The following is a 12,948-nucleotide window of genomic DNA, read 5'->3' on the forward strand; positions in this document are numbered from 1 at the left end:
TTTATCCTGTTCTTTATCCACACAGCAGTGTACTAGTGCTAGAGATAAAACTGTTGGTTATAGCCTACTGGTACACAAGCCTATTGTGTTATTTTTTTCATTATATTACCGGTTATATCAACTGAATTTCAAACGAAAACCAGTTGTATCCAATTATTTTCTTGCAACGGTCTGATTGATAACTGACGTCAACCAGCATTATTCTGTTAACTTTATTTCACTTTCCAGCAGGACCATGTAGGACTGGGACGGACAATACTAGAACAGGGAGTGACACGCATGCGCATCAAAGAGAAATACACTCCTATTGTTAAGTGGCTGTTTATTTTTACTTTTTAAAGGCAGTGGAGAGCGGCGGAGAAACACATTATCTGCGGACGGTTCCTGTTGTTTGGAAGAATCTGGAAAAGGATTACAATAATCTGTATCGGTGTTATCAGGATTGTTATGTTTTTATAATATTATTTTCCTTAAGTTGGCGTACAGAATAGTTATTGAATCGCTTCCAATACCCGCAACGCACAGACAAGTTGTCGCCACACCGCCTGGAATCCACAGGTTTCTCACGGCTTTTTGATGCAGAAGCTCCGGATTCACAGTTCAAGATAGTGAGTGTCCGCTCTATATTTCTCAGTAGCCTACTCTATCTTAGAAATTGCACATCGTCGACAACAGTTCACATATAGATTTACATGTATAATTGCAATCAATACATTTCTTACAGTCTATTTTTTCATAAAGCTTCACAACTGTTTTAATGAATCATCAAAACAAAATTAAGTCGTTTATATTAATCGTTTATATAAGTCGTTTATATTAATCGAAATATTTGTATTTAGTAGGTTAAACTAAGCACTTCGGATAAGTGGCAAGTTTAGAAGGCCTAACTCAGTGCGTCGCTGTCCATGGTCCTGAAGACATAGAGGTCTCACAAAAGCTCACGAAATCTCATTTTTCTCTCATTGTGGACAGGCAGAGTTTGCCCCCAAGAACAATCCGTGCAAACGTCCACTATGCTAACCGGACCAGTAGTGCGTTCTCTAATTCTTCTGGTTGTAGTTGGTAAGTGTTTTAGATGTTTGTGCCCTAACCCTAAACCTTAACATTTAGCAGATGTTTTTATCCAAAGCAACATACAGGGGGATTCATGTAACCTCTTGATCTGCAGTCAAATGTTGTATCATTGAGCTAAACCCACCCCCACCCCATATCAAGAAGTCACTGGTCAAATCCCCCCTTTACGATGCTTTAGATCAATGGGTTTGCCAGACAAAGGATACTGCACACTTCTCCTTTCTCTGTTCCTGAAAATAGAACAGTGAACTCATTCAAGCACAGGGGGCCAAGCCCACCCAACAGTCAGAACTAGCATGAGAAGACAGCTAATGGATAGATTTTTCTAGAGGCAACATTAGGAGCTTCCTGTTGGCCCGTTTCCTTCTGTGTTTCTGTGTCACTCTAGCTCTCTCTCTCTCTGTCTATCTCTCTTCCTCTCTCTGTCTTTCTATCTCTTTTTGATTTTATTTCTCTCTGTCTATCTTTCTGAACCTCTTTCTCTCTCTTTCGGTCTTCCTCTCTCTCTCTCTCTCTCTGTCTCTCTCTCTCTCCCTCTCTCTCTCTCTCTCTCTCTCTCTGTTTTTTGCCTCTCTCTATTCCTCTCTCACTCTTATTTCCATCTGGTTGTCTGGTCTCTCAGAAAGGCTGGAGATGTGATCAATGTTGACAGTGTCTACCCTGCAGCTCTGTGGGTTATGTAAGAGCAGCTCGGCCTGCCACAGTCATGCAGGACAACACAGCCCTGACACACATCCCTGGTCCCCACATCTTTACATCCCTCCGTCTCTCAATCCCACAATCCATTCTTACTAAATCCATCCTCTCCCACCCTCCCCCATCATCAATCCACCTCTCAATCCTGCAATCCTTCCTCCACTCCCTCCACTCCCACCCACCCACGGTCCCACATCTGTCAGTCCTACATTCCATCCTCTCCCACCGTCCCTCCATCCCACCCTTCATATATCTCTCAATCCTACACTCCCTCCTGCTCTTTACCCACTCCCACTATTCGTCCATCCCTCCATTATCTAACTACCAGTGCACTTGGCTGGATAATGGTGTGTTCTCTGTGTGCGGCCTCGGCGCTCACTGGCCTGTGAAATTGTGTTTAAGCCCACGGTGTGATTTAGTTTAACAGTGTGTTATCTTTCAGAGCGGTGGCGTCTGGCGGGCCATGGGGTCGTCTGGGCTGGAGAATAGCAGTGCTGTGGTCTCGCCATTAGGGTGGGGGAGGTTGTGGTGTGGTGCTGGTAGGGGAGGGGATGGGGGGTCAGCAGATTGTTTGATAGGATGTACAGCAGGAGCAGTAGAGGATCATGGGTAGAATGAGGTCACCGCTCAATGATGGTCTGGATGATGCAATGTGGCGTACTCTGGAGGGAGATGTTTTTGTGGGTGAGAGATAGGGCCGGTCTCAGCCTCTAATTGTGCCTCTGCCTCTTTTATTGTGTCTGACTCTGACTCACTTCTGCCCCTACCTCTTTTGAACTCCACCTTTGCCTCTTTCTCTATCTCTATCTGCCCTTTTCTCTACCTCTGTCTTCATCTTTGCCTCTGTCTCTTTCTCTGCCCCCAGTCCACCCTAGCCAGTTGGTGTGTGTGGATTTGGAGTCCGAAACAAACGCTGTTGTGGGGAACCCCATGAAGCTGATGTGTATCTCCTGTATGAAGAGAGAGGAGATCACCCCTAAGACAGAAGTGGAGTGGTCCTACGAACCTCCCGGACAGAATCCGATCACTGTAGGTTTCTCCTGGTCACATGATCCAAGACCTGCATCTATCCATGCATGTTTCGACTGTCTAACTGATGATGTGTGTATGTGTGTATGGGTGTATATTTGTGCTTATGCATGTGCACCTGTGTGTGCATCTGTGCATGTGCATATATATCTGTGTGTGTGTGTGTGTGTGTATATGGGTGTATGTTTGTGCATATGTGTGCACGTCTGTGTATTTGTGTGTGCGTGTGTGTGTGCATATGGGTATATGTGTGTGTGTTTGTCAGATCTACCGGTATAATGAACGTCCTCTGCCTGTGGAGGGGCCCTGGCATGGCCGCCTGCTCTGGAACGGCAGCAAGGACCTCCAGGATGTCTCCATCAGCATCAGGAACGTCACACTCAACGACACGGGGAAGTACCAGTGCGTGGTCTCCCGGCAGTTTGTGTTTGACTCCTACAAGCCCTTGTTCCATCACAGCAAGGTAATCCATCTGGTCGTCAGAGAAGAAGGTACGCATCCATCCTTCTCCCCCTACTTCCCATCTGCCATCCCTCTGTCTCTCTCTCCATCCCACCATCCGAACCCCCTTCAATATTTTCCCTCTCCATTTTTCTAATTAATTGCCCTCTTCATCCATCCACCCTCAATCTCTAAATTTATTGAGGAGAGAGGCAAAAAGAGGGAGTGAGGGAATGAAAGAGAGAGAATCGTAAATGGACTGCATTTATATAGCGCATTTAATTGTACACCCAAAGCACTTTACATTATGCCTCTCATTTACCCATTCTCATGGTGACGGAGCTAGGCGCTAGGCTGCCCATCAGAAGCAGCTTGGGGTTCAGTGTCTTGGTCAAGAACACTTTGATACATGGTCAGGAAGAGTCAGGGATTGAACCACAAACCTTGCTTGAGTGAATGACACTCTCTTACCCCCTGAGCCACAACCATCCCAGTCGGGGAGTTAGGAAAGGAGGGAGGTAGAGAGGAGGGAGTGAGGGAGGCAGGGAGGGAGGGAGAGAAGAGGGAAGAAGGGAGAGGAATAGAAGAGGAAGTAAAGGTGTCCCCTCTCTCCTTCCCTCACTCCCTTTTCTCTCCCCTTCCCTTTCTCCCTATCTTTGTCCTTTCTGGTTCAGTACAAGCTGAACTATTTGCTGTATGATGTGTATTCTTATCTATACAGTTCACGATGTGCAGTGCAGCTAGCTCCCGCACACCCCATTCCACTCCCCATTTCCTGTTTGGTTAGCGCCTTTGGCGTTTCAGCTTTAAATAAAAAGAAACATTTTAAGACATTCTTTAAAAAAATGTATGCAATTGCTATCACTAACAATTACCACCCCCCTCCTAAGTTTCCCTGCTGTCACTGTGGTAACGTGTTTTGCACCAATAATTGTGTTTTTGTTCTGTCCTCGCTGTTGTTGCTCAGTGGAGAGCAGTAGTTGTCAGGAAAAGGCTTTATTCTGACCAGCTACTATACTGTGTTTATTAAGCTGGTAATGTACTGACTTTGGTCTGTCTTCATGCTGAATGCTTGTCTTGTCGAATGAATAGTCTCTCACCTTAATCGAATATACGAATATGTATATTTGTATTTGGCCATGTTTTTGCTTTATAGTATCTCTATGTGTTTCTCTGTGGATCGTCAGAGACACACACATATAGATGGTTGTATCCAAGTGGTTGGTTTATGTCAATGAAAGAATACATCTAAATGACTATCTGACTTTCCTTTCTAATTCACACAATACCCTTGTATACCACATAACAATATATACATATATATTGTATATTTTATTTATTACATGTTATACTCATTCCATGTTAGTGTCAAACTGCAAAAATCCATTGTCTATATGCAGACAGAACCCTTAGCATCACAATGGACATGGCTATAATGTTGCTAATGTCATCTGTGCCTTTCCCAGTCAAGTCAAGCAGAGCGACTGATTGTGGTTAAACTGCAGCTTAGTCAATCTTTTCAAGGAATCACCTTACATTAATGGTATTTAGCAATTCACTGCAGAACGTTATCAGATTAAGGGATTTTTATTAGGGGTCACGTTTCCACGTAATAGATTTAAATCATTTGAACTTTGACAAACTATGATCCAATCTGTGGCATTTAGTACATTTGAAAATGCGTGGTTTGAGTCTCAATGATGTGGACGTTTGAACAAGCCAAAGTATGTTAATCTTATGCTGCATGCCTGCCTGTGCTATAGCTGTACTGGACTTGTTGGAGTTTGGCACCAGCTCATCAGCTCTCTTTTTTTGAAGGAAGGACTCTTATTTTGAGAGAGAAAAAATCTCTGTGTGATTCATATGCTATTTGCACAATATGCAGACTGTATAAGTAAGCTAAATTGTTATTACACACTTCAGGATCAATTATTTTACTTCATTCAAAATGTGATGTGTCTAGTAAAAAGGAGAATGTGAGTTTTACTGAGAATGTACAGTAGACAACTTTTTGGCAATTTACTAACAACCTTGGTTTCAAAAGTCAGCACAATCACTTTATCCTGGGCCCCTCCTGGTAGAGAATGGTGAATGCATGCAGGAAACCACCCCCATCATGAGAGGAAATTGGTTTCAATATCACCATTAGCGTTGCGAATGGTAGTTTAAGAGTGTCGCATAATAAACTGTTAACAACAGGTTGGCTCTTTGGATATCTTACAAAAACGGGTGATACTCCCATTCTGACTTTCCTTTCGGATCTCACATAAAATGACCGATATGGACCAAAGACTCCTCTCATGTGAACACAAGAAATGCTTTTCCATCTCCAACGGACTGAGTCTCACCTTGAACTGTGATAACTGAGACAGGGGCTGTTCACCTCTCATATAGCATGAGATCTGGGGAAATGTTTTAATGACTGTTCTGGTGTGTGTGTGTATGTGTGTGCCTGTGTGTGTGTGTGTCCCCGGCCTCCCCAGCCATGGAGGACAAGGCAGCGCTGTACTCTGAGATCATGATGTATGTGCTGCTGGTGTTCCTCACCTGCTGGCTGCTGGTGGAGATGGTCTACTGCTACAGGAAGATCTCCAGGTCGGACGAGCAGACACAGGACAATGCGTAAGTACACACACCACTGAGAGAGAGGGAGGTAGGAAGAGGGGGGGGAGAGAGAAGAGGGAGGAAGAGAGGGAGAGGGAGAGAGAGGGAGGAAGAGAGGGGAGAGGGAGAGAAAGGGAGGAAGATAGGGGAGAGGGAGATAGAGGACGAAAAAGAGGGCGGTGAGGGGAAAAAGTAAAAGATAGTGCGTAGACAGAGAACAAGTGAGTGATTAAGTGAAAGGGACACACTTTCCAGGCCCTAAGTCCCTTCTCCTTGTCTTAAACTCCCCTCAGGCCTCTGAAGTGTGCCATTCTGTCTGACACACTCTCTGAACCCACACAGCCTGTGTATTAGACTCTCACACACACACTCTACATACACACTGTAGAAACACACACTGTGTATTGGACACTCACACACTATATGCACACTCTACACACAGGGATATACATTCCTGTCCTGTCAGCAACCACATGCTGTGTGTGTGTGTGTGTGTGTGTGTGTGTGTGTGTGTGTGTGTGAGAGTGTGTGTGTGAGAGTGTGTGTGTGTGTGTGTGAGACAGTGTGTGTGCGCGCGCATGAGTGGTGTGTGACCGGGGAAATTATGCAGGGAACATGTTTAAAATCCAATCGCGTTTGTTGAGCCTTCTAGCTTGTCCAGCCAGTGTGATTACATGGGTTATCTCCAGCTGGTGTGTACAGTATGATGATTAATGGCCCATTGGGAAGGAGCCTGTAATTCCAACATGCTGTTGTTGCACAATTCATCAGAACGATATGCTGACGATGAATTGCCGGGGGTGATTTAACAGTGGTCATGCTGATTGTATCAAATGTTTTGTGTAATATCTATTGTGTTATATTCACTGTCCTAAATCTATTGTGTGATAATACAACCTGTATGTATCGTGTATTCCAGTCACAGATTGTCTCCCCTACACTGAATAGAAGAGGCTAATGTTCACAGCATGTACAAGCGATCGTGTGTTAAGATCAATATCCACACAGGGAGGGAAGTAACTTTGTTCAAACAGACTGCTAGAGATGTAGGTTGTCCATAGGCGTCTGGAAACGGAGAGAAGGGGTTTCATAAAGATCTGATCAAACGGATGCGTCTTGGAGGTGACGTTGGATGATTAGTTGGTAAATGTGTTTTAAACAGACATGCCGTGCTCTCTGATCTCTGTGTCCAGCTAATGGGTATTGATCTCCAGTCTGAGAGACGCTGCATTAAGTTTGGACAGCTAGTGGAGCGTTCCCTCTGTACTGACTGAGAGTTTAATGGATCGGAACCACCTGAGTAATGCTACTGTGCTGGGTTATCTCCCCCCTCTCCCCCCCCCCCTCTCTCTCTCTCTTTCTCTATCTCTCTCTCTCACACACACACACAGAGATACACTTTTCCCCACGCACACACGCTCTCTCTCTCTCTCACACACACAGACACAAATTTCCCTATGCACACACCCTCTCACACACACACCTCCACACACACATTCACACACTCTCACACACATACTTTACACACACACAAACACACATACACACACACACACACACACACCCACACTCTCACACACTCCTACTCTACACACACACATTCACACTTGCACACACACGCTTACAGTACTCTACACACACATTCACACTCTCACAACACCTATTTTGCACGCACACACACACACACACACACATTCTCACACACTTATACACAGCTAATGCATTGTTCTAGAAGGTTCCAAAGCTTTGGGTTTGTTAAAGGGTCATATATCACACACCTCATGTAAGTAGGGGACAGCTATTCACAGCTGACATACCTTGGGTATTACAGACATTCCTGTCTTAGAGAAACAACAGAGGACATGTCATGACCAGTCATGACATGCCAGCCATGTGATGACAGTGTTTTCTCACATATTCTATAGAGTAGAATTTAGCTCATATAATTCTCATATCAGAATCAGGCTCCTGTTTAACATTAGATTTTCCACATTGTTATGATTATAAAATGTGTTGTTGTGGTGTGACTACATTCGAATGGAGGCACCCTGGTGATGAGAAGAGCGTCCTCAGGGTCTTAGACATGCCTGCGTTTCTGTGCCCCCCCCCCCCCCCCGTGCTGTCTACAGGACTAACTACTTAGCCCTCCCCTCTGAGCAGAGAGACAGCCTACCACCCCCGCGACCCAGTAGCAGTCTTGACTGTTACAGACATGACACGGTATTTATAATGCCCCCTCCCCCCTGGTCTGTGATCTGAACTGATCCGGAACACCCCCTTCCTCTCAAATCAACCTGTGTTCCTCGACTCGCCTCATCCTCCGCACTCCTCTGTTCATAGTCCATTTTCACGCTGTCGTTCCGAACAATCCTTGTGCCGGCTCCCCCTCCCCCCCCCCCCTCATCTGCGTGCCTTCTCCACTCTGTCAGCTGCCATTCAACATTCGTTCAACATTTCGATACTTTATCGGAACTGTTGTTCTCTTCCCCAGTACTTTTTTAAATCAATGTCAGAACTAAGATGTCCTCCAAAAAGAGGGGTGTGGATTGACCCCCCCCCCCCCCAAACTTTGGCATCATTCATTTCAACAGTCTAACAGATTAAATGTGATTGCAGTTTTTCTCAGCTATCACTGAGATGGGAGCTGTGGAAAGTTAGGAATGAATGAATGCTGACAGCTCAGAGTTTTAATGTTTCATGCCGTGTTCAAAGGCACAACAACAGACGCTGCCTCGAGTGACTTCTGGAAGTTTCCACTTCACATAACTCCCTTATTTTAACCTCTTTGTCAATTGTGTTATTGAGATCAGGGATTGAACAGCAATTGAAGAGAAAAATAAACTGTGCTTTTATTCTCTGTTCCAGGTTCTGACCAATTAGACGGATCTTTCGCTATCACTTGACGGAACAATAAGGGCCAGGGGACGGAACATTTTGTGATGTCACTTAGAACTCCCATCAGCCATGAAGGCAACCAGGAAGTCTGCCAAATCTCTCCTGTGATTGGTTGAGTGATGGGGGGTGTTCCAGCCAAAATCTCAAGTGCTCATTTACTCTCCAGAACTTTCACTTGCTTCACCATCATCCCAAGAAAGCTAAAGACAATTTCAAAAAATACTTTTGTTCAAATAATGAATAATGGATAAGTTTTCTTTTTCTTTCTTTTTTATCAATATGTGGGACATGATTTTATGTTTTTGCTTTTTGGTTTGTTTATCTTTACACTTTTGATACAATGAGCTTTTGAGGTCAAATGTTTTGTTTGACTTGTTTGAGTTTTTACAGAAAATGGATTTGCATACAATTTATATGGGTGGAATATTCCTCACATTTGTACTGAGAGAAAATGTTTTTACACCCACAAGGTATTACACAATGAAGTTATTCCAAGACAATACTAGACACACACTGTATAAGAAATCTAAGAAGTATCCCCATTACAAATGTGTCCCAAGGTTTAAATTTCGAATTTATCCACCAATAAGTCTCCTCTCGTCAGCACGCTCCATAATAACAAAACTGCCTTTTCATATTTGCTTTTGCTTTTTTCATAATATAATATTCAGACATGAGGGCTTGTTTTTGCTATTGTCTGCAAATCCAGTCATATTGCTGTAAAGGCTAACTGTGTTTCTAGTACTCTAGTGACATTAAATGTATAAGCTTGTGTGCAATATGTCTCAGAGGGTCTCTGTGTGCTTCCTGATGCATGCAGCTGTGGAACACAGTAAGCTCTCTCCATTGTGCTGTTATTAAAACTATTCATTCAATTTGCAGTAAGAGCTTCATTTCTCTTTCTTTCTCTCTTTCTCTCTTTCTCTCTCTCCTACCAACCATCCTCTATCTGAGGTTCTGTCTTTTGTCTGTTTTCTATTTCTGCCCCACAATCAACACTGCACTCTCCAGCTCTCAAACAACAGTGCAATTACACTGTTCTCTTAAAAACACAAAACATTGGGCGCCCTGTCACTCAGAGACACTTCAACTACAGAGAAAGCAGTCAATACAGAGGGATGGAAAGCATTCTTCCATGTCTGACTTTGACTCTGACAGACAAAGACTTTTAACATTTTCAATAGGAGGATAAGTGGTTAGAAGTACTAGCCTTCCATCCTTAGTTGGACCGTTAATGGGCTGTTGCATTTTCAATGTAGATCTGACACATTTTCAGGACTGCTTTAACATGATAAGGGCCTGGCTAGTTACATTTAGTACATTTCCATGAAGTCATTTAGCAGGCGCTCTTATCCAGAGCGACTTACAGTAAGTACAGGGACATTCTCCCTGAGGCAAGTAGGGTGAAGTGCCTTGCCCAAGGACACAAGGTCATTCGGCACAGCCGGGAATCGAACCAGCAACCTTCGGATTACTAGCCCAATTCCCTAACCGCTCAGCCACCTGACTCTAGCTACTGGAAGACCAGAGCTGATCTATGGCACCAGTCTGTAGGTGTGGGGGGGGGGGGGGGGGCACCTGGCTACTTCCTGGAAAAAACCCAGAGCACAGCGTTCCACGGCCGTGACAGATTTAGCCACTGTCGCTATAGCAACCCATGCAAGCTCTAAGCGGATGAGCAAATCGTCTGGGTTTGTTGTGTTCTGCATGATGTGTGGCGCGCAAGGTTCTTCAAACTACAGTCAGACCATGTTTAGCCACCTCAAACTACAAAGTCAGAACTTGCTTAGCTACCTCAAACTACAAGGTTACACTGCTCTGCTCCCTCAAACCTCACAGTTAGGTATTTCTTATTGGCCACAAACCACGGAATTAGACTCTGCTCTGCTCCCTCCAACCACACATTTAGACCTTGCTTAACTACCTCAAACTATACTTTCACACTGTTCTGCTCCTTCACACTAAACAGTCAGACCTTACTGAGCTACCTCAAACCACATAATCAGATTCTGCTCTGCCTCCTCAAACCACAGAGTAGGCATTCCTTTGCTAGCTACGTCAGACTACACAAACTCCTCTGCCGTCAAGCAGACTTGGGGAGAGTAGAGGACCCAGGACCCTTCAGGGAGGTATTTGTTTTCCTCAAAATGCAATAAAACATTCAATGTAGCAATAGAAACAGCTCCCCACAGCAAAAAAGGTTCTGCCTTTTATATCAGATAGAGCGTTCAGTGGTACAACTCAGTTTCACTACAGATGAAAAGGTTGTAGGTCCGTTGTACGTTTACATTTAGGGTTCTAAGTGGACTGAGCTAAGAAGGGTTCTGTCTGGAACCTTTCTTTCCTCTAGGCTCTTCAGGTGCTACAGATCGTTCTGTTTAGCCACCCTTCCAATACTGTACTAGGCGCCTCCAGCATCCAGAGCTGATTGCTCCTGTAATCCATGATGCTGTCTCTGTAATAAACAGATCTGCTCAATATAGTCTGTTCCACTACAGCCTGACAGCCCCCAGAGCAGACAAATCTCAAATGAGGACGACGTCTTTACTGAAATACTGAAGCAATTACAGCAGGGCGCCGGAGCTGCAGCTCTGATTACAGACGACGTCTCCATCACACAATTTGCTCCCACACAAAAAGACACGCCCACACGCACATGTATGGATACACTGACACATGCACGCGCAAACACCCCCCCTACACACACACACACACACATTCTGCCCACATACACGCATGTACACGCGCACTCCACACACAAATAGCCCACACTCATATACCCCCCACATTCACGCACAAACACACAAACACACACACACAGTCTCCACACCCCCAGCTGCCGCAGCAGAGGCATGATTATCAACACTCCCAGCCTGCTAGCAGCTCAAATCCAATTCTCACATAACAGTTTGGTGATAACACTGGGACACCCGGCTATTTCATCATTCAGCTGCAATGCAATTACGGCTGCATTGCTTTGCTTGTTATTGCCAATACATACCAATTTCTGAGCTTTTAGGAAAAAACTAACAGTTGACTGATGGCATAGGCCTTAACAGAAGCCCGTATTTTGGCTAATTGTGTTTCAGTCATATAAGCTCTGATTCAATTGAGGACAATCACACTTGCTATTTCCTCCTGGCTCTCGCCGGGGTGAAGGCATGATGACGGAGAGGCTCTCACTGTCACCCGCATCACGTCTACCGAGATGGGCCCCATTCAAAACCCTTCTGACACAAGCGTCTGTGTTTGAAATCTCCACTCAGCAACAATGTCATAATCATCACCATCGTCCTGATGGGTTGGATCAATCCTGCATGCAGGGTCTTTGTCTCCCTCTAGTGGGTGACACCGATAGACAGCTTCCGAGTTGGAAGAGGGCAGTTACGACAGTTCAAACGCTACGAAGCCACTTAGACAATAGGTCCACGATTGGCTACAAAACAACTACACCAAGAGCCATGACTTTCACACAATGTTGGTAGCCAATAGCAACACTTATCAGAGCTGAGCTGTTATTAAGTCTCTGCACACTCCCCCCTTCAACAAGGTTGTAAACAGGAAGTGAACGCGACTGTTGACTGTTGACCATATATGGAGCCTGGCTAAGTAATGAGGGGATGCTTGTGATCAGAGAGGCCATGTCATCAACCCGTCCAGCAGTGACTCAGATGGACAGATGCACAGACACCTCTCTCTCCTAAAATCACAAGTATTGATCGGGGATCAATAGCCACCCTGCTGGCTCAGGACAATTTAGATTCAGAGATTCAGTTTCGTGATGGAAGACAGGCTCTTTGATAAACCACGAGTGCTACTGTAGCAGAGTGTTGGGTATCCTGGGTTGTCCTCGCCCCTTCTTCAGCAGCGTGGTTCTGGCCTCGACTGGACCACATTGTTCCACTGCCAGGGTCAAGCCAGGCTGAATGGAGCCACACACTTCGGCTGGAATGAAGCTCCCCTCCTATAGTTCTCTCCCTGCAGATGTGTGCCAAAAAAAAACAAACATGACAGTACATCGATGCAAGCACGCCATGGATTTCTTGTTTGGCGGGCTGTTTCAGGGCTGTTAGTGGGCTGTTTCGGGACTGTTTCAGGGAGTTTCAGAGCTTTTAGACCCAGCTGTTTCAGGCATGTTTTTAGCTGTTTTACAGCTGTTTGAAAGCTGTGCTAGCCATATGCACTGAGATGACTCAGTAATTTTCTACT

At 44.9% G+C, this 12,948-nt stretch overlaps 1 protein-coding gene across 2 annotated transcripts; it reads left to right on the forward strand.

Moving 5' to 3' along the window:
- The first annotated feature begins 343 nt into the window (after positions 1 to 343).
- On the forward strand, positions 344 to 9,608 carry scn3b (sodium channel, voltage-gated, type III, beta). 2 transcript variants are annotated; one of them, XM_062473195.1, is made up of 7 exons: positions 344 to 608; positions 973 to 1,062; positions 2,636 to 2,799; positions 3,065 to 3,290; positions 5,724 to 5,862; positions 7,974 to 8,064; positions 8,710 to 9,608. In XM_062473195.1, exons 2-7 carry the CDS (start codon positions 1,014 to 1,016, stop codon positions 8,722 to 8,724), a joined length of 684 nt encoding a protein of 227 aa, XP_062329179.1. In that variant the 5' UTR covers positions 344 to 608; positions 973 to 1,013; the 3' UTR covers positions 8,725 to 9,608. The 2 variants fall into 2 exon arrangements, with proteins under 2 accessions (XP_062329179.1, XP_062329180.1); XM_062473196.1 differs by lacking the exon at positions 7,974 to 8,064.
- Positions 9,609 to 12,948: the final 3,340 nt, after the last annotated feature.

The sequence above is a fragment of the Osmerus eperlanus genome, chromosome 11 (assembly GCF_963692335.1).
Source record: "Osmerus eperlanus chromosome 11, fOsmEpe2.1, whole genome shotgun sequence".
Lineage (NCBI taxonomy): Eukaryota > Metazoa > Chordata > Actinopteri > Osmeriformes > Osmeridae > Osmerus > Osmerus eperlanus.

What these genes read in the sequence shown, in the direction of transcription:
- scn3b (XM_062473195.1), top strand. Translation starts at nt 1,014, where the DNA reads ATGCTAACCGGACCAGTAGTGCGTTCTCTAATTCTTCTGGTTGTAGTT. An exon ending in AATTCTTCTGGTTGTAGTTG is followed by an intron (nt 1,063 to 2,635) that starts GTAAGTGTTTTA and finishes CTCTGCCCCCAG; the next exon opens with TCCACCCTAGCCAGTTGGTG. An exon ending in GAGCAGACACAGGACAATGC is followed by an intron (nt 5,863 to 7,973) that starts GTAAGTACACAC and finishes TGCTGTCTACAG; the next exon opens with GACTAACTACTTAGCCCTCC.